The sequence below is a fragment of the Equus caballus genome, chromosome 11, assembly GCF_041296265.1.
Source record: "Equus caballus isolate H_3958 breed thoroughbred chromosome 11, TB-T2T, whole genome shotgun sequence".
NCBI lineage: Eukaryota > Metazoa > Chordata > Mammalia > Perissodactyla > Equidae > Equus > Equus caballus.
The window spans coordinates 138,682-159,129 of record NC_091694.1 but is presented as its reverse complement, the minus strand read 5'-3'; the positions used below and the strand labels follow the sequence as shown (position 1 = coordinate 159,129).

Sequence of the window (20,448 nt, the reverse complement as noted above, 5' to 3'; positions counted from 1 at the left end):
AATTAACAGACTTGATTTTTCAGGTTTACAGAAAAAGTGAGCAGGCAGTACAGAGAGCTCCCATGTTCTCCCTCCAGAGTGCTCAGATTCCGTTACTAAACTCTTGCTTGTGTATGTTGTTGCAATGGATGAGCCAGTATTGATACATTGTCACTAAAGGCTGTATCATTCACTCTGGCTGTTCTAGGGGTTGGGTTTGGCCAAACAGAAGCACCACTGTACTGTTCTAGTTTTAGGGAAGTGGACTTGGGCTCAGGTGCTTTGGCAGCCTTCCAGGTCACAGAGCCCAGGGGCTGGGATGGGAACCAGCTCTGTGCCACCCCAGAAACGGCAGCTCCGCTTTGGTCCAGCCGTCACTGGGGGTATTGAAACCCTGAGCAGGTCACTCAGGCCGGCAGCACTCAATCTCTGCGTCTGCAACACGAGGGGGCCCTGACGCTGCCCCTGCCCCTTGTTCAATGTGAAGACCTGGCCCCTGACCAGCCACATGGCCCTTCAGGATGCACAGGCCTGGTGGGGCTGTCTGTAAGGGGGCAGTGTGCCAGGTCCCTTTAGCACCTGCAGCGCGCTGGGTAAGGGGCCGCTGTGCTGTGCGCACACGCTTAGCGCATACAGAGGCGGCTGCAGTTTCCAGACTTGTATCCAGCAGGTTCCTCTCCCAAAGGCCTGGGCGGTGGTTTCACTTGGCCCATTTCTCAAAGCACTTCTGCACCCTGGTGCCTGCAGCGATAGGGGCAGAGGCACACATGCCAGTGGGGCACAGGGAGGGTAGCGCAGGCCCCAAGCCCGAAACGCACAGGTGGAGCCCTCTGGCCTCAAGCTGACCTTGGGTCTCACGTGCCGTCACTGTTGACAACTGGGCACGTCCCTGCTCCAGCTCTGGCTGGTGGGTTGACCTGCTCAGTTCCAGGGCTGCTCTAAACAGACCCTCCAAGGGAAACCCTGTGCCTCCACCTCAGCACACCGGGGGCTGCCGCCTCTCAGCTGAGCTGTTTGGGGCCCTGCAGAGTCAGGCTTCTCCTTGGGGTTAGACTTCAACCCTCCAGCCAGATGAAGAGGTGCGACAGGCAAGTCCACAGGCACAGGAAGTCACTCCCCTCCCCCAGGTCACTTAAAATCCATCTTGGCTGGAAGAGAAATGCTAAAGCAGGTCAGGTTTCTCCACCATTTGATGCTGTCTGAGGCTCTGCAGCTCAGACCAACGCCAGAGTCCGATGTGCCAGGGCTCCCTCCCTCTCCTGGTACACCCTCACCATCCTCTCGAAGGCCATCGAGGCCCCACCCAGACCCAGCTCCTGGTCCCGGTGTCAGGCCCCCAAGCCAGAGAACGCCTCTCCTGTCCAGTCCCTGCTGGGGCTGCTGGTGTCCCCGCTGTCTCCCCCACTGGATGTCACGCACATGGTGGCCCCGGAGAAGGAAGCCACTCTCCTCGCGCTGTAGTCACCATGCCGGGTCCTGCTAGAATAAGGGTCTCAGTGGGAGATTTTGCACCCAGGGGCATTTGGCAATATCTGGAAACAGTCTGGGTTGCCAAACTTGGGAGTGGGAGCAGTGCTACCGACATGATGCTACTAAAACTCTCCAGCGCACAAGACGGTCCTCACCACGAGAATCAAGCGCAGACCGGTGAGGCAGGTGCCAGACCCACTCCAGAGCGGGGACGGGGGACGTGCGGGGAGCTCGCAGCGACGACGTACAGGAGCGGCGGCCTCAGGCCAGCAAACCTACAGCCTCGGCGTGGGGTGGGTGCTCCGGGGTCCGCTGCAGCTCAGCAGTGAGCCCGCCGCACCAGCAGCCACAGTGGCCCCCGCTCCGCCCCTGGGCCGCAGAACCTCCTCAGAGCACACACAAAGTCTGCGGGGGTTGGGCGCCAGGACACCCCGACGGGTCAGGCTGGTCACACAGAACTGGCAGGCCAGGCGCCCACGCCACAGCTCACGTCCATTCCGGGCTCAGTCTGCACCCTGGGCCTCGGCCGCTGCGGACGGACCCGCCCGCCAGGCGCTCGGCTTGGGTCTGCACACGCTGGGGCTCAGGCCTCTCCCCGCCCCCGCTCGTCCGGGCCGGGGACCCGCTGCTGCCCCGCCCCTCCCGCCCTGGACGCTACTTTCCGGACCCTTCTCCCCGTCCCTCGCGCGGAGCCCTCCTCTCCTGGCGTCCCGGCCTGTCCCACCCCCGGCACACGCCGCAGACACCGGTGGCGCGGCGCCCAGCCGAGCGCACTGGGGCGCTGGGGGCGGGACGGGGTTCGGGCGCGCGGGGCGGGGCGACCGGCGTGGGCGGGGCGGGGCGGGGCGGGGTCGCTGCGCGCGGGGCGTGGGCTCCGGGCGGGCGCCGCCCCGCAGCTGAGCCGGGACCCGGCCGCGGACTCGCAGACTTCAGAGGCTCGGCGGCGGCGGTGCGCGGCTCCGGCGGCTGCGGCAGCTCCACCGGCACGGAGTCCCCGGCTCTGGCCGGGATGGGCGGGCGGCCGCGCCGGGTGCGCGGGGGGCGCGCGACGTGACCCGCCTGGACTCGGAGCCCGGCCCGCGGCCGCGCCGCTCGAGGGTCTGCCGGGGAGCGCGGACGCGGGGCCGGCGGCTGAGCCGGAGCCAGAGCATGCGGGGCGCGGCGCGGGCGGCTGGGGGGCGCGCGGGGCAGCCGTGGCCGCGGCCCCCCGCCCCGGGCCCTGGACCCCTACGGCTGGCCGTGCTCCTGGCCGTGCTGCTGGGTGGCGCGAGCGCTCAGTACTCGAGCGACCTGTGCAGCTGGAAGGGGAGGTGAGTCCGCGCGGCGCGACCGGCCCCGGGTCCCCTCGGCTCCCTTCCTTCCCCGGGCTCCAGGCCGAGTGCCGTCGCCGCCGCCCCCGCCGCGGTTCTAGAACAAAAGAGCCCGCGGCGTCCCGGTGCCCTGGCCCGGAGGACGCCCAGGGGAGGCGCGCCTGCAGCGCGGCGGGGTCAGTCCGGCCGCGCCGCCCACTCGCCGCGCGCCAGTCCCCACTCGGGTCCCCGGGTGTCTCGGCTGCCGGCCCCGCGACCCCGCACCGGAGGCGGGCGGGGGTCGGTCCTCGGGTTGCCCGCCCCAGGCCAGGAGGAGCCAGGCCTGCGCTCAGGGCCGAGCGGGAAGGGCCACTCGGGCTCGCGGGAGGGAGCGGCGGCCTGGGTGGACTGAGGGGGGCCCTAGCGCTGGCGGCGTCCGTGCGGGTGGAGACGCGCGGGCAGACACCTGTGCGCGGGGCAGCGTGCGGGCCGGCCCGAGCCGGAGCCCCCGCCCCCGCCCTGTGAAGGTCAGGCCGCCCTTGGCCGCGCGCTGGGCTCGGCGACCCCCCCTCCACGCCCCTCCGCCGCGGCAGCGAGGACTTTTTTAAACAGAAGTGTGACAAGCAGAAAGAGTGCAGGGCGCAAGTGTGCGCGGGCAGAGTGTTCAGATGAGGGCGCAGCTACTCAGGATGAGACCACAGTCCGCCGAGGGCGCCCTGGCCCCGCGCTGGCAACGCGCAGTTGGAGAAGCCAGTTTTGTGTCTCGGAAGTTGCCGATTCAGGAGTTTTCAGAGGGAGGTGCGCCTCTCCTCCTCCGGAAACGCTGTGGGCTGGGGCCACCCTGGGTCCAGGTGTCGGGGTGTCTCATGGAGCAGGGCCCCCCTCAGCCCCTCGGGCCATGATGTCTGCTGGGAAGATTCCCGCTGGCAGACACCTCATGCTGGGGTGTCACGGGGTTATTCTGAGTGAAGACCGTTTTCCGAGAAGGTCGGGGTTGTGCCAGTGCGCTGGACTCTGCGTCAGCAGAGCAGCCGCTGGTCATCTTGGATACTTACAGACCCAGTTCTCTGTGGTCGCTGGCAGTCATCCCGCTCCTCTCTCCCTCCCGCCCCCCTCCCAGAGCGAAGGTCCTGGCCTCCTCAGGTTGGGCGCGTGGTGCCCTCCCTCCCTGCAGCTGAAATTCTCCCTGCTCACAGCAGAGCGGGGATGGAGAGGCTGAGGCTGGGGCCACGAGTGGCAGATCGCAGATCTGAGCTGGGGGAGGGTTGGCCTGGAGAATGCTGGCGCCAGTACAGAGCTGGCTGGGAGCCTGTGACTCTGACACACTCTGCTGGGGCTGCCCTTCCCCTCCCCCCTCCCCCCCAGTAATTAAAGTCTCTGGTTTGCAGCCTCTGCTGGATGAATCAGTGCACCCCCAAACTGAGGCCTTGGGGTGTCCTGCTTCAACAGATAAAAACAGAAACCCAGTCCCACCCTGTGAGCTTGAGTTTCCAGAGGAGGAGCTGACATCCTTTTCAGGTTCTTAGAGGGCCGTATGCCTGGAAGGGGATGCCTCCCCTGGAGCCCAGAGAGGGCTGTGAGTGAGAGCTGGTCAGGGGTCCACTAGCTCTTGGACCAAGCAGGTGTTTGCTGCGGCGGCGGGGGGGGGGGGGGAGTCTCCCCCCTTCCTGTTCTCGTGCAGTCTCTTATCTACCTGTGGAAGCAGGGACGCTTGCCTGCAGCCCCTCTCCCTTTGTCATTGCTGATGTACCCCTGGTCGGGGACTCCCTCCACTTTCTTCCGCTCAGCCCAAAGGCAGAGCCAGGCAGAGGGCTGCCGCAGCGGCCTTTGGAGCTTCGGGTGCGATCTGGGGAGGAGACAGGGCCAGGCCACATTCCTGGAGCATAAGACCCCTTTGCCTTGTAATTGCTGCCCCCGTCACCAATATGCTTCACCATCATCTGACAGATGCTCGCTCTCGAAACCTGGGTGTGCTGGTTTGCCTGCTGACTCCGTGCATTTATGACTTTTTATGAGCTGTTCTAAAGACAGCACAGGGTGGTGCGAGCCCTGATATGCTGGGTGGATTCTGATCCCCTGATAGGAGGGGAGTTGCTCTTTATGACACTGGCCTCTCACACTTGACAGGCTGAAATGTGTTTCTGGGTGTTTCCAAGCAATAAAGTAGGTGGTTTTGAAATCCTTCTCCCTTGCGCAGTGGCCGGACAGCGCCCTGATCTTTATTAGGCAGCGGTCATAAAGGTGGACCATGGACTTTCCCACTGTTATGGGCAGGGCTCTCTTCTGCGATGTGGGACCTGAAAGGTGGCTCTGGTCAGCAGAGCCTCTGGTTTCCGCTTGACCTAGGCTCTTCCCGATCTGAGTCAACAGGAGACTGTGCTTTCCTTCCCGGGCCTCAGGTCTGAGCCAGGCTGGGGGTGTGTGTGCGGTGGGATTTGCTGCCACCACACTGACCCCTTCGCATCCCCACCTCAACCTGGAATTTGCCATCTTTCCCATGAAGGTGCTCCACAGGTGTGTCCACCTGGGGGTGCCACTTGCCAACTCTGTTGGAAAAATGTGTTAATTCAGTTTGGATAATCGAAGATTGAGTCAGTACGGTTGAATAGGACCGCAGTTTTTCCCGCATCTTTTAGCTTCGTGATAACATCGGAAAGCAGTTGTGTTATTTTTGCCTGGTTAGTGTGTCATTTGCGTGTCACGTGAAAATCGCAAAATACGTCATCGACGACCATCACAGACAGGGTGCGTTTCTGCACCTCCAGCAGTTTTGCATAAGTAGAAGTTTCTTCACGTTTGCTGTGGTGCCGGAAACTTAGACGTGAGAGATGTGACTACGTTTTCTGATAGGAACCAGATAGACCCCGAGTCCTTGACTTTACCCAGAGACCCAGTGGGCCCCAGGCTGAGGGGCTGGTGGTTCTTCTGGACTGAGCTGGTGTTTGTCTAAATGGGGCTCTTGCTTATCACACGCTGCTGACAGCCTGGGTTAAGGTGAGCAGCCCGGGCGAGTGCCTGGTCAGGTTCTTGTTGATCTTGATGTTTTAGGAGACTCTTCGAGAAGAGGTGGGTGGAGCCGTGGCAGACAGTCACCCTGAGGATGGGCGTGGACCCTCCTCTGTGCGCCAGTGAAGACATCAGTCAAAGGGTGAAGTAATGGGGTGCCATATTTCTTGTATGTCCACCTTCATTTAGTTCCTGGTCCTCTTTTAGTCAAGTGACTTACTAATAAATGAAGCCAGGTTCACCCCACGAGATGCACATGGTCATCTGTGCATGCTAGGGGAGGAGCCCCCAGACTCAGGCCGCCGTGGGTGGGCCACCTGTCCCATGAGGGCTCTCTGCTCCTGCCTGAGAAGTGGGTGGAAGATGGGCCCCCCCTTTTCTCCTTTCTCTGCTTGGATTAAAGTGACTTACTGAGAGGTATCCAAGGTGTCTGGTGTGGGTTCTCCACTCTCTGGATCCCCAGGGCTCCCTGTCCCCCACTGAAAGGGAAGCGAAGCCTTGGACAGGATGGTTTTTGTGGGAGAGAGTTGAGGATTGGTGCGTAGGTATGGGCAGGTGTCCGACTGCCCCTTGAGGCTGGAGACAGGAGAGGAAGGACACTAGGGTAAAGTTTGTTTTGGCTGCATAAGAGCAAAGCTGATTATAGACGTCTGTGAGTGTATTGCCACCACTTACCATTTAGTCTAATTTTTTCACCCAGCACTATAATTATGCCCTCCCCACGTATGTGTCAGATGAGCTTTTATGAGTGTTATTTGACTGTAATTTGTAAGTCTGTTCTGCATGTGCGGCCCCGGTAGGCATCGGAGGCTGGGCTGGCTGCTGGTGACCCAAGGCCTTGTGGGGGTGGGGAGCGGGGTTAGGAGGGTTCACCTCCTTGACACCTCCCTCTGATGTGGTCTGCAGGATGACTGTGCAGCCCCAGCCTGCAGCTGGCCGTCGTATGAAAAGTGAGGTTTTTCAGGGCCCGGAGCGTGAGTCACCAACAGTAAATGCAAACCATGTGTTATGTGTTTTCTCCTCTGCAGAAAGGGTTTCTGGTAACTCGCTCAGGCCAGGGCTCTGAATATAGCATTGTTTATTCCACATAAAAATCCTAAGAATGTGGGTGAACCTGTCTGAGGTCTGATCAGAACCAAATTTCATGTAACCGAACACGAAGCTGAAGTCACTGCTCGAGTTCCAGGGCTGCTCGTGGCTGTGACGTCACCCCAGCACAAGCTGGCATTTAGATTAAAATTTTGAGTAGGGGAAACTTGAATGTTTTTGATGGTTTCAATTTCTTGAAAACGTAACTTAACTTTGCTCAAGACCTGTCTCCCCGAGCCTGGTGCCTCATTTTTTCCGATTTAGCATTTGTTAGGAGTGGAGTCAGCTAGGACTCTGAGGACTCCGCTGGGAGTATGGGGCATCTCCACACGTCCCCTTCGTGTCCCTCCCTGTGGGGGACCTCGCCTTGCTTTTGTGTCTCGCTTTGATGACATTCTAGTTTATTGTTAAAAGTACAACTGGCAGTGCAGAGTCTTCGGGTTTGCCGATGAGTGAAGAGCAGTGAAGTCGTCACTGAGGAAAGTGACACTCAGGCCTAAGGCACAAGGCCGGACTCACCGATGGCCGCTCACCCCAAACTGCCCATGTTCCTAGGCACTTCAGGAGCCAGTCTCTGGATCAGGTTGTCTGTTGTGTGCCCTGCGCCCCATGGCACCTCCTGCAGTCTGAACCTGCTGCATGTTTTCCACACTCAGTGGGAATCTCCCATCATTGCCTTGCCCTCGTTGGGTCATCTGGAACTTGGGCTGGTGCCAAAGTCCTGCTGGTGTTTCCTTGATTCTGTTTGGGAAGACCCATTCCTTCCTTGACTCTCGCCTCCCCTGTACCCATCGCCTCCCTGATTGACACGAGTGCCCGAAGCTGCAGCCCTGAAGGCAGCAGATGCTGAATGTCAGGGTGTCGAGAGGGCCTGGGAGCCAAGTGCCACCTGCACGCATCAGAGCACCGGCCCCGCCCGCTTGCTCTCTGGAGCAGACACACTGGAGGGAGTGGGCAGGGAAGCCGTGCGGCTGTCCTCCCGGGAAGAGGGCCCCGTCTGCAGGGCCGAGGTCGCGCGGGCTGCCTGTGGGTGAGGGGCTGCTGGGAGGGGGCAGAGGGCCAGCACGTGTGTGGGCTTCCCCTGGGCGGGTGCGTGTGGGGCTGGGCCCTGGCTGACAGTGTCCCCTCCACAGTGGGCTGACGCACGAGGCGCACAGGAAGGAGGTGGAGCAGGTGTACCTGCGCTGTGCCGCGGGCGCTGTGGAGTGGATGTACCCCACCGGCGCTCTCATCGTCAACCTGAGGCCCAACACCTTCTTGCCCTCAAGACGCCTGACTCTCTGCATCAAGCCCCTCAGGGACTCCTCGGGGGCCAATATTTATTTGGAAAAAACTGGAGAACTGAAACTGCTGGTGCGGGACGGGGACCGTGGGCTCGGCCAGGTGCGCTGCTTCGACTTCGACCAGGGCGGCCTGTTCGTGGAGGCGACGCCCCAGCAGGACATCAGCAGGAGGACCACGGGTTTCCAGTATGAGCTGACCAGCCGGCGTGTGGGGTCGGACCTGCACGCTCTGTCAGGTGAGTGGTGTCCCCTGGGGTGGGAAGGGCCGGCCGCACCGGCTGCCTGGTCCTCCGGCAGTGACATTCCCTCCCGTCCCCCCTCAGCATAGTCTCTGTGAAAATGCTGCTCGCACCTGCACTTCAGACTTGGTGGGTCTGCCCAGGTGGCCCGGCGGGTGCCAGCAGACCCTCCTGGCGACATCCATGCAGTGCAGTGGATGTTGGACGCAGGGTGTCCCATTGGTGCTCTGGGTGTTTTTTTGACTTGGCGAAACAGCGTTGGTCTCCTAGGAAGTACGTTTGCAGAGGGCAGACAAGCGTCCCCTCATGATGGCCACGGGTCAGAGCGGAGAGCCGTGGCAGGCCATGGTCCTCGCCCTGACGTGCTCGTCCTCCGTGGACTAGTCATGGCTGTGATTTGAAGTGGAAGCTGTCACTGTTCAAACTGCCCCACCGTTTCTCCTGCCACACAGATTGGCTGAGTGTTTCTGGTGTCGGCTGCAGCCCCGACATGCGGAGGGTCAGGTGGGAGCCCCGGCTGATTCCCATTCCAGGGTGGTGCGCCGCTGCGACGTCCTGAGCCCCGGGCTGGTCCCGAGTTCCAGAGGCATTTTGTGGGTGGGTGTCAGTAAGGACTCCGCGGGTGTGGCGTGGAGACACCGACATGCCGGGAGAGGGGCTGCAGGTGGGGGAGCGGGCGCCTGGCGTCCTGTGAAGCAGCCCCCTGCCACGGGCCCTCCTCTCAGGTGGCTGGGACAGTGTGGGCACCTCTGCTGGGGATCTGGAGCGAGTCTCTGGGCAGCAAGGATGTCATGTGCACGTGGAGACGCGAGTTCTCTTTGGTTCCTCTTTCCTTTTTTCTTTTGAGGCGAGCAAACAGCTTTGCAGGGCCCTGTGTGGAGGGCAGTGTTGGTCTCTGGAAAGTTCCACGGGTGGAGACCGAGGAGCGCGTGGCCCTGAGAGCCCTCACAGGGGCAGGTCTCAGTCCTCGTGCCATGAGCAGGCGCAGGGTTCCTGACTTTTAGGGACCCCCAGGCCAGAAGGGGCCCTGTGACCGGCGGGGATGGTGGTGGAGGCCTCAAGTGGTGGAGGCCTGGCAGGCAAGGTGTGGACACCCACAGTGTTCAGGGCGCCCCAGCACGGAGCACATTGTGGCCCCCATGTGAGCAGGGCCGAGGCGGAGACACCTGGTTTGAGGGGTGGCCCATTCCCAGAATGGTCTAGTCTCCACATTTTGGTGGATAAAAGATTCCACTGGGGGAAGCAGATCTGCTAGGATCTGAAATGTAGACTTTCGTCCTGAATGTGAATCTACACTTCATTGTTCTGTGTTCTCGCTTAGATCAGTTTTCCAAACGTTAAATCTCTCTCCCACTAAACTGGTCTGTTAGAAAGCTTCAGCGTGGGACGGCCCAGGTGGGACCACGCCCCCATGCTGTCCACCCAGGTGGGACCCCACTCAGGAATGTAGCTTTGGAAGCTGCTGTAAACCTCAAGACCTAAATAAAACTTTAAGCAGAGCAGTCTCTATCTTGATCACTGGCGATTAGGGTGGGTGGGAGAGCTGGGGGAAGAGACCACAGCCTCGCTCTGGGGGCCTAGAGAGAAACTCACAATTAAAATCTGAAAAAACTCAGTCCCCAAATTCCCTGTCTCTGACTGTGGTGATGGCCGGCTGCCAGAGCAGATAGTAGTACTTCCTTCGCTGATCAAATGCCGGCTGGTCTTAGATACGTGGGGCTGTCACCTGTCCTCTCGTGGCCTGAGCTTTGTTCCACTTTTGCCAAGAGCCCATGACCTCTTGAAGAGGCTGTGACCAGTGCTTCATCACCACATGCCCTAAAGCTTGTGTTTGCAGACTGTTTCTGGCATCGGTCACAGCCTGGGCTGACTCTCAGCTCCCGCTCCCCAGGGCAGGGTCTGTGCCCCCAGCTCCGTGTTTCCAGGCCGGGGCATGAGCAGGCTTGGGAATGGCCCATAGCGGGGTGACTAGCTGCCCTGGGCTCCTGTGGGGTTGCGGGGAGGGGGCCCTGCGTGATGGGTGTAGGCCGTTTGGTCATGGCCTGTGCTTGGCCTAGGCTGGGTGTTGGGCTGGCTGGGAATTCCCTTGTTGCCCCCCGACAGATGCCTGTCCAGCCCTGAGGGTCTGTTTCCCTCTGGGGCCTGCAGGGATCCAGGCATCCTGTGGGTGGTGGGGGGTGAGCATCTGTCTGCCCAGTGGCCCAGATGCTGGCCGGGGCAGCACAGGGACACACCGACTCTCAGAACTTAGGACGGGGCCCCAAATGCACCCAGGGCTCTGGAGCTGGGACCAGAAATGGGCACAGGTGTCAGCCCTCCCTGGGGCCCAGCTCCCCCGCCCCAAGGGAGATGAGGGGCAGCGGGGCTTGGGGGAGGCGGTGTATCCCTTCTCCCCGGGGTGTTCGCCTGTCATCGGGGATGGGCCTGTAAGCCTTTAATGCCGAAGGAATGGGGACGTCGTGTGGGATGTCGGTGCCAGCCATCTGGCAGCGGTGCCGGCTCGGGGCCAGGCGGGCTCTCAGACAGGAGCGCGTGGCTCCCAGCTCTCTCCTGTTCTGGCAGTGGCTGCGGGAGACCTCAGTGAAACTGGGGCGTGACACCGGGTGAGCACACGCCCTTGGCTGGCCAGCAGTGCAACCAGTGATGCCTGCTGGGGCAGACTCACCTCTCCCTCCTGATGAGTCACAGGTTCTAGTTTGTGCTGACGGGAAAGAAGAGGCTCCAGGGCTGGAGACCCGGCCGAGAGGTGTGTGTCTGAGCCTGGCCCCCCCTGCTGGGGCTCTGATGGTTCCACTGTGAGCGTTTGTAGCGAGCGCGTTGGCCTCATGTCCATTCATGTTGCGTAATCAGCTTCCTCATATGCACCGAGAAGCACCCATAGTTGGGGGGAGGCCAGCCATAGCTGGGAGTGGATAGGCAGGCTGCTCCCCGATGGGCGCAGACAGAGGGGCAGGGGGGCCGTGGGAGGTGAGCCCAGCAGGAGGGCAGGGCCTTCCCCCAGGGCCCTCCTCCTCCTCCGTGGGCCTCGTCAGGGCACCTGAGTGACTCGAGCACTCCTCCCACTGGCGATGAAACAACCTGGCAGGACACGGAAGGCCTGCGAGTGGCCAGATGCACTAAGTAGTGGGTGAGGCCTCTGCCACACCTGGCTGTGTGCTGAGGTCTGCTGGTGGAGCCTGGCTGGGCGTGCAGGGCTGTCCTCAAGGGTGGCGAGTGGAGGAGGGAGCAGGTCAAGGACACAGAGACAGACCCCGTCTCCTGCGTTTGCCTGGGCAGCCCAGGTGGGCCCTGGGTTCCGGTCTGTTCTTTTCTGCTCAGGAGCTGAGTAGCACGGCTCACTGGTGTGACCACATCCACGCTCTGGGGTTTGGGCTCCGTGCTGTGGCCACCCAGAGCAGGCTCCTGTGATCAGGTGCCTGGGGGAAGACTAGCGTTTTAGACCCATGGCGGGAGGGTGGGGTGGGCAGAGGGCCGCTGCCCCTGTGTTGGCCATGGACACACAAGTCCTCCCCTTGCTGGCTCATGGGTGCTGTGTGGTGTGGGCGGTCTGGGTCCCACAGTTTCTGATGGGCATCATCTCCCTGTTGCTTTAAACTCACTGTTTGACAAGCTGGGCCGAGCGATCCTGAAGGGAGGCCCGGGGCACAGAGCCCTTGTCAGGAGCCCTCTGGCCTTGGTAGGTCCTGGGGGTGAACAGCAAACTTCAGAAGTGAAAAGAAACCTATTATTTCCTGGAAACAGAAAAGGAGAGAACTTAATTTTTTTCCAAGGATCGTTAGTTTCCTGCACCAGTGGCTTCTCCAGCCACTGTAATTATTGTATAATTATTTTTCATCTCACCCATCTCTGGACTTTCAGGTGGAAGGGTGTGGCCTCCCCCGGCTTCCTCAGCAGGAGGAGGTGGCTGGTGAGACCAGAGTTCCCGAGAGGTGGGCCTCACAGGCGCGACCAGCCTGCCAGGCCCTGTGGGTCATCTCGGGGCGACGCCAGCCTGCAGCCTGGAGCTCTGGAGAGTGTGGTGGTTGCTGGGACAGTTGAAGGAGGCTTGAGAGCCTTAAGTGGCAGCTGGGTCTCAGCTCACTCCGGCCACGGCCACAGTCTGGCCAGTCTGGCCCTTGCTCCTCCTTTCTCTTTGCTCTCTGTTAAAACGCGGCATCTGCCACCGTCACCAGCTGTGTCCAAGACCCCGAGGTGCTCTCAGGCACGGTTTTCCCTTTGGAAATTGTGTGCGTCCCCCTGGTCGTCCTCACTCAGGCAGTCCCACCCCATGGACCAGCTGCCCATCTGCAGACCTCTCCTGGGCGTCAGGCTGCCCCTCCTGTGCCCAGGGCCCGACTCGAGGGGAGCCACCCACCCACCCTGCCAGCCTGCACCTGCTATCCTCACCTGGTGCCTGGGTTTTTTCTTCTCCATTTAGCTCATTTATGCACATTCCAGAGTAATTTTCCTAAGACATCCACACCCCAGCCCTCCTCCCTCCGAGAACCAGGGGCCAGAATTCTGCCCAGCCTGTCGCCGCCCCCCCCATCTTCCCCGTAAGGAATGAGATGTGGTGTGTCCGACACCAGCACATTCCACAGCCTCTACGAGCCCGACCCGATTAATAATTGTTTCCAGATTGCTTCTCTTGGCGTCCACAGACTGGATTTTCTGCGAAGGTGACCTGCGTGGTGTAAAGCTCAGGCTGTAGGAGGGAAGTCCCCAGGGCGGCACTTCATTAGCTCAGCTGCTGATGGTATTGGCTCAGCTCACTGAGGCTTCTGGCAGGAGGGTCTGTAGGCTACCGACCACCCTCCCCCGGGGCCACCGGGGTACCCGCACCTTCTGCAGTGGAGCCAGGTGCCGGGACAGCTCATCGCACCTTTCTCCTCAGCTGTCAGCCGAGGTCCTGTGACCACGGAGAAGGCAGAGCTCTAGGGCCCGGAGGACGCATGCCCAGGCTGGGTCCAATCACGGTGTGGAGCCTGGGCCTGTCACTGACCCGGAGCCTGAGACACGCTTCTGAGGAGCTCGTGTGGACCCTCAGCAGCGTGTAGCCTGACCCCACAGCTCCAGCTCCTGCCGAAGGAGCTGCCCCTTGAGGGGAGCCCGTGAGTGACTGTGGTCGCTGACCCGCCTTCTCTTCGGACAGCTGCCAAGGCTGCCCGCGCCCCACAGGGGGACCCCCAGCTGGGCCTCTGGCCCCTGGGCCTGGATGGGAGGTGTCACCCCTGCCACGCGCCCCTCAGTACCTGTCAGAGTGAACTGTGCCTCTGGGTGGAGCATGGGCCCCTCAGATGCCCCCAGTGCTGTATGTCCCCTTTTGCAACACTCCCGATGGGCAGAGGCCTCTGTCAGGCCCTGTGTGGGCAGCGGGCCCCCACCAGGTGAGAGGGATAGGGGTCCACACACAAGAGCCGAGTGCCACGGGTGGCAGAGGCTCCAAGACTTGGAGCTGGAGTGGGGGAGGCACCGCGGCCTCTCGGGTGCACTGGCCTGACTTCAGATGCGTCCGACAGGCTGTTCTTGCTCCAGGCTCCTTGACAGCTTAATAGACACGGCCGGCAGTGGGCGGGCTGGTGAGTCAGGCGCTCCGTGAGCTGGCCTGGGACGCGCACGTCCACCCCTGCCTGGGGCAGGACGGCCGGGGCCAGTGCTCCAGGCATGTCTGCTGCCCAGGGCTCTACAGACCCTGAGCTGCCCAGGACGCTGCAAAGCCCAGGGTCTCTGTTGACCCCTGTGCCGGCGCCGTGGTCCACGCACATCTGGGTGCCGCGGGCCTCTCAGCTCCTGCTCCTCTGCCCACTGGGCCCCCCGAGTCACTGCTGTTTCCGGGGGCTCTGGGCTGCCCCCAGGCAGGTGACAGCTCAGCCCAGTTCAGGGGCAGCAAGGGCAGCCCACCAGGCGTGCTGACAGGGTTAGCTCCATCCAGGCCCGGTGGGCACCAAGGCCAGGGAGGTTCCGGGGCCCTCGGAACGTGCGAAGGCCGGGAGAGAGTCGTCCCAGGGAGATTTCAGACCAGCAGCTCCTACTGAGTTAGGAGAGTTTGTGGCAAAACCTAGAATCTCGAAATAGGTGAGGTAGAGGCCTTGAAAGGTGCACCATGAGAGCCAGAGAATAGAATTGCATTTTCCGAGATCCATCTCCTAGGACAGGGGTGCCGTGCCTGGAGGGAAGTCGCGGAGGCCCCAGCCTTTCTCACGCCGCACGCCCGTCGGAGGCTGTCTGGTGAAGGCAGGGGGAAGCCCACCGTGCAGGCCTGGTCTGGTTGGAGGAAGCGGCCCCACTGGATTTGGGGTCTCAGAGGGATTCTGTGAAAGGTGTTTGGAGGCCCTCCGGCTCTGGGGAGGGGCCGGGCTGATGGCTCTGACTCGAAATCACCACTCCTGTCGTTCGGACAGGGCCCCATGGCCACAGTGGGCGACTGCTCTGTCCCGTTCACTGACACCTTTAGCAGAGCGGTGGCCTCATTGGTCCCTCTGGGCGGTGCCTTGCCCCCTGTAGAATCTCGGCGGCAGGTGCGACCCTGGGGAGCGGGCTATGTGGGAGTGGGTGAGCCCAGCGTTTTTGGGGTGTGGATGCAGAGGCCAGAGCAAGGGTGGCTCTCGGCCGGGCTGGTTAGGGCACGTGGCTTCGGGTCTGCACAGATGGGTTTTGTGTTGATGATGGGCACTGAGGAGTGATTTGAACAAGAGTCGAGTGCTTGCTCGTCTGGTAGAGCTGCACCAACGAGCCAGGTGGGGCCAAGCTGGAAACCCCACTCTCAGTTGGGGAGCACGCCCATCGCATGTGGCGGGATGGGCCTGGGCCTGGATTCGGTCAGTCCCCCAGCCGTGTGGCCGAGGCTGCGTTTTCACTCCTGCTCTTGGGCGCCCTGGTTGCAGAGGCGTCAGAGCACCTACAGGGCGTGGTTGTATGAGGGCACACGTCCACACCCCCCAACCTGCTCCTGATCCCCTTCTCCCCCACAGCCCCCTGCAGTCCCGTCTGATCCCGCTCCTGACCCCCTTCTCTCCTGCAGCCCCCTGCAGTCCTGTCTGATCCCGCTCCTGACCCCCTTCTCCCCCGCAGCCCCCTGCAGTCCCGTCTGATTCCGCTCTTGACCCCCTTCTCTCCTGCAGCCCCCTGCCGGCCCTGCAGCGATGCGGAGGTGCTCCTGGCCGTCTGCACCAGCGACTTCGGTGAGTGTGCTCCGGCTCCTGCCTCGTTGGGGGGCCCTGGTGGGCCTGGGAGAACCTTCTGGTACCAAACTCTCCAGGGGGAGGAGACTCAGCTGAAAGCGCTGGGCTCGGTGCCCCCTCCTCTCTGGACTGTGATCGTAGGAAAACGCTTTGCTTCCTCCTCACTGGAGAAAGGACTCCGGCCTGGGGGAGGGGCTTGCACACGGCAGGGGGAGTGTTGGGAATTCCCATTTGAGGGACCCCTTTGCACACGAGGCATCGCTCTCGAAGTCCCTGGTGCCAGCCTCACATCAGAAGCCTGCCCTCGCCCCGTCCCCACAGCCACCGCAGCCGGCGTTCGAGGCCCCGGTGGGGCTGAGGCTGAGGTCAGGGACTCAGCTGCCTGCTTGTGATGTTGGCCCAGATGCTCTCGGGTGGGTGGAAGCCCTCCGTGTGAGCTTGCGGAGTCGCTGCTGTGGCGCTGGACCCAGCTTGAGCCCCGGGCACCAAGGGCAGTGGGGCGGGCTCCTGTCACTTTCTGCTCTGCACGGAGGGCATCAGCGTCCCCATGCCCACTCTGCTCTCCTCCTTCCCGTCCCCTTCCTCCCCAAACACCAGCGTTTCTGCCCGATCCTGATACGGAAGTGCCGCACAGCTTGTGTTGACTGTGATCACTTTCTTCTTCTAACTGATGCACAGTGTGATTTGTGTCTTCTGTCTTCCCCACTTACGTGGCTGGCCCTCGGTAGAAAACCTGATATGTCTGTGTGGCGGGACGAGCCCTGGGCAGCCTCACGCATGTGAGTTGTGCTTTTTTTTCCTTTGGAGGAAGATTAGCCCTGAGCTAACGTCTGCTGCCAATCCTCCTCTTTTTGCTGAGGAAGACTGGCCCTGAGCTAACATCCATGCCCATCTTCCTCTACTTTATATGTGGGACGCCTACCACATCATGGCTTGCCAAGCGGTGCCATGTCTGCCCCCAGGATCCGAACCGGTGAACCCTGGGCCGCCAAAGCGGAAGTGCGCACTTAACCACTGCGCCACTGGGCCAGCGCTGAATTGTGGTTTTTAAGAGAACTCCTGGAACACAGAGTTCAGGGTCGGCTCCTGGTCCCGCTGCCCACCCGCTGCCAGTGTTTGCTCATTGGGCACCCCACTGACCCCTGTCTCCTTCCCCCCGCAGTTGTCCGAGGCTCCATCCAGGATGTCACCCATGAGCCGGAGCAGCAGGAGTCGGCCATCCACCTGCACGTGAGCCGGCTCTACCGGCAGAAGAGCAGGGTCTTCCAGCCCACCCCAGAGGGCAGCGGCTGGCGGGGCCGCATCACGACGCTGCTGGAGTGCGGTGTGAGGCCCGGGCACGGGGAGTTCCTCTTCACCGGCCACATGCACTTTGGGGAGGCCCGGCTCGGCTGCGCCCCGCGCTTTAAGGACTTCCAGAGGATGTACAGGGACGCCGAGGAGACGGGGCTGAACCCCTGTGAGATGGGCACGGAGTGACCACTGCTGGTGCCGCGGCGGACGCCCCAGTGCTCAAGCTACGGAGGCACACACCGCGTCCGACCCCACAGGGTCCCGGCCAAGGACTGATTGATTGGAAATGCTGTAAAATGCAAACTAAGTTATTATATATTTTTTAAAAAAAGAAACGTCCATAGGAAGCAAACTCTCGTGTCTTAAAATGCCTTTGTGTGTCATTTCGTGCTGTTTTTCAAAAGCATCTGGAGTCATTGCGTTGGCAGGTGTGTGGGGTGGGTGCTGGGGCCGTCGCCTGCCCCGGACACTCGCACCAGGCTTTGCAAAGCTTGGGCACCATTCAGAGTTGTTTCTTACGTCGGAAATCTATGGGGCCAAATATTTATTTTTCTGCTTTGTTGTTTCTTTGTAAAGAATGTGCTTTGCCAGCTGTGGCCATCTTGGGCTGCAGGCTATTTCCATTCCAGAGAATAAGGACCAGCGTCTGATGGAGCCGTGGCCCTGTGGGACGTGCACTGTGCTTGGTGGGGTGCCCCCCTTGGGCCTCTCTTGGGCTCAGCTCTGAGTGTGGCTGTCACCCCCCCACTCCAGAAAGCGTGACTTGGCCTCAGCCAGATGTGGCCTCCTCCTTCCTGGAGGACCCCCCCACATCCTGTTGACCCAGAGCCTGCCCTTTGACCCCAGCTTCCTCCAAATGCCCAAGCCTACCGCAAGTTGCTGGACACCTGGGGGCTGGTCTGTGCTGACCCCCAGATCCTCAAGGATGAGTTAGTGTCCTGGGGTGGCCGTAACAACTGACCGCAAACTGGGGGCTTAAAACCACAGACACTTATCCTCTCAGTTCTGGAGGCCACTCGTCCAAAACCAAGGTGTTGGCAGGGCCGTGCTCCCTCCAGAACTTCGGGGGAGGCTCCTTTCTGCCTCCTCCAGCATCTGGTGGCTGCTGACAATCCTCAGCCTGTAGGGGCATCGCTCGGTCTCTGCTCCACCATCACGTGGCTTCTCCCCTGTATGTCCTGTGATCTCTCCTCCTCTTATAAGGTCACCAGTGATTGAATTTAGGGCCCACCCCGTGACCTCACTGTAACTAATTACGTCTGCAAAGACCACGTTTCCAAATATGTTCACATTCACTGGCTCTGGGTGGATGTGAATTTTGGGGGACACTATTCACCCCAGTACAGGGGCCTTTAGGGTGTCAGGTGATCAGTCGTGAGCCTGCATCCTCATCTACGAATCAGATGATTCTCCCGAGCAGCTTCTGAGACCGAAGGGGGACCTGGCAGAGGCCAGCACTGGTCAGTGGGCACGACACCAGCTGCACTGAAGACTCGGGCACACCGTGTGGCCACATGGAGGCACTGTATGCCAGCTCAGGTGTGCACCAGCTCAGGTGTGCCCTGGCTCAGGTGTGTACCAGCTCGGGTGTGCCCTGGCTCAGGTGTGCTTGGCACAGTTGTGAGCTGACACAGATGTGGCCTGGCTCAGGCGTGCGCCGGTTCAGGCGTGTGCTGATCAGGTGTGTGCTGGCTCAGGTCTGTGGGTTCCTGCAGGTCATGACAAGAAGCAGGTGCTCAACACCTGCGCAACAAGTACAAGCATGGGCGAGGACCTAGGGCGGCCGGGTTGGGAGCAGGTCCTCCTGTGGCTAATCATTGAGACGCGTCATGCCAGGAGGGCGCGTGTAGCAGCAGCAGCCGTGCCAGGTCCACGGTGGGGCGGGGCTGGATCTGCCCGGGATGGTGCGTTGGAGTTTCTGGGCCTCCGGGCAGCAGATGCTGCAGAACCGGAAGGTCAGGCTTTGGTTTCTGGGCTGGTTGTCCTCAGGTTGGCGCAGAGACACTGGGATCTGCCTGAGGGGGGCGGGGGGCCTGAGCCTGCGTGTTGATGGCAATGGGCAGCAGCACTCCCCCAACCTGAGACCTGGGCTCTTCAGAAAGTGCCATGGGCAGCAGCCTGGAGCTGGCTGGGGTGGAGGCTGCTCGAGGGGTGAGGAAGCGTCCCCCGCCCAGAACCTGCCTTTGCCCTGAGCAGGGGGGGCAGGAGGGGGTTGGTGCTGAGGGTCCAGCCCTGCAGGGGGGTGCCTGGTGCTGGCACGCAGGAGCCTTGCTCTCCACGGCCTGCGAGATTAGTACAGCAGAGCACCCCAGCAATCCAGGGCCACTCTGTGCCGGGCAGCGGCTGGAAGGGTCACCCTTTCTGAGGGAGCACAGAGCCCCTGCCCCGTGACCTCCTGCTGGCAGAGCCCCTGTGGGCCTCTGAGGCCACCGTGTGCCCCATTCCGCTCTCTGACACAGAGCTCCTGCCCTCCCATGTCTGTCCTTGGGGAAGGCTCCACACTGTGGAGCCCTGAGGGACCAGGCTGGACACTGGGAGGATCTCCAGAGGGCACTCTGGCTGACCAGCGGCTCTGTCCCTGCTCGGGTCAGCCCGGTCACTGTGTGGACGGAGACATGGGCACCCTTCTGTGGCTCTGTCCACAGCTTGAAGGGGAGGTGCAAAGGAGCCCTCGAGTCTGGGCCCGGTGTGCCCCAGATCCCACCTTCCTCCTGCCAAGCTGCACACCCCTGTTGACCCCTCCCTCCTCCTCCTGTATCCATCTGTCCTGCTGTAAGTGACGAGCCCAGGCCCGCCGCAGCACTGTTTTCCCTGCTCCTGTCTCTTCCTTTCACTGCTCCACTTGTAGGGAGTGAAGCCTCGAGCTTCCTCTCCTCCCTGTGCGTTTCCCAGCTCAAACAGGGCCGGGTGCACGGCACAGGCCGGCCAAGGCCCCGCACGACCCCGCAAACGCAGCCTCCTGGCAAATCCTAAGCGACATCCTTATTCTCTTGGCCTCAGGGGCCTTGGACACCCCTTTTTTCTAAAGACGTTCCTCAGACGCTGTTGGAAGGAGCCCCAGGTTCGGGCCTGTCCATCGACACCAAGAGCAGGAAAAGCAGTTGCTTCCCGAGATCCTCAGCCCCCCATGCGTCCGTGGGCAGCAGGCTCTCATCTCCTGGTGCCCCTCCTGTGCCCAGGGTCCTGCACCAGGTATCTGCCTGGAGGAGCCGGGGTGGAATGGACCACAGGTGTGAGGGACTTCGCGTTCACCTGGGGTCTGGCCACAGCCCACACTCACCCACGTGGCCCATTGGGACCCAGGGGAACCTCTGACTGCTACACGTGAGTGCCCCTGTCCTGGCTTCTGGTGGCAAGCTGGCCCCCAGGCAAGGGCCCCCAGTGACGTCCCAGGCCAAGCTGGCCAGCCCAACACACACCCTGTTGGCGCTGCAGACAAGAATGGGGCCTTGAGTCAGATATACCCTCAGGACTGTCCCTCCAGCTCCAGCACTGGGACTCTGCTCTCGGGGGGAGCTGGGGACCACCAGTGTGTAAACCCACAGACGTGAGTCGTACTGGTGTGAGGTGGCAGCTGGTGCTGAAGGAAAAGGGGCAGAGCAGGGCCTGGGTGGAAAGTGTGCGGGCGCAAGGACAGCAG

The 20,448-nt window shown here is 61.6% G+C and overlaps 1 protein-coding gene across 1 annotated transcript; it reads left to right on the top strand.

Annotated features, from left to right (window-relative positions):
• Window positions 1-2,379: 2,379 nt before the first annotated feature.
• On the top strand, window positions 2,380-17,160 carry METRNL (meteorin like, glial cell differentiation regulator). The gene is made up of 4 exons (XM_023651677.2): window positions 2,380-2,759; window positions 7,967-8,352; window positions 15,456-15,515; window positions 16,678-17,160. The coding sequence occupies exons 1-4, from the start codon at window positions 2,599-2,601 to the stop codon at window positions 16,992-16,994; spliced, it is 924 nt and encodes a 307-aa protein (XP_023507445.1). The 5' UTR covers window positions 2,380-2,598; the 3' UTR covers window positions 16,995-17,160.
• The last annotated feature ends 3,288 nt before the right edge of the window (window positions 17,161-20,448 follow it).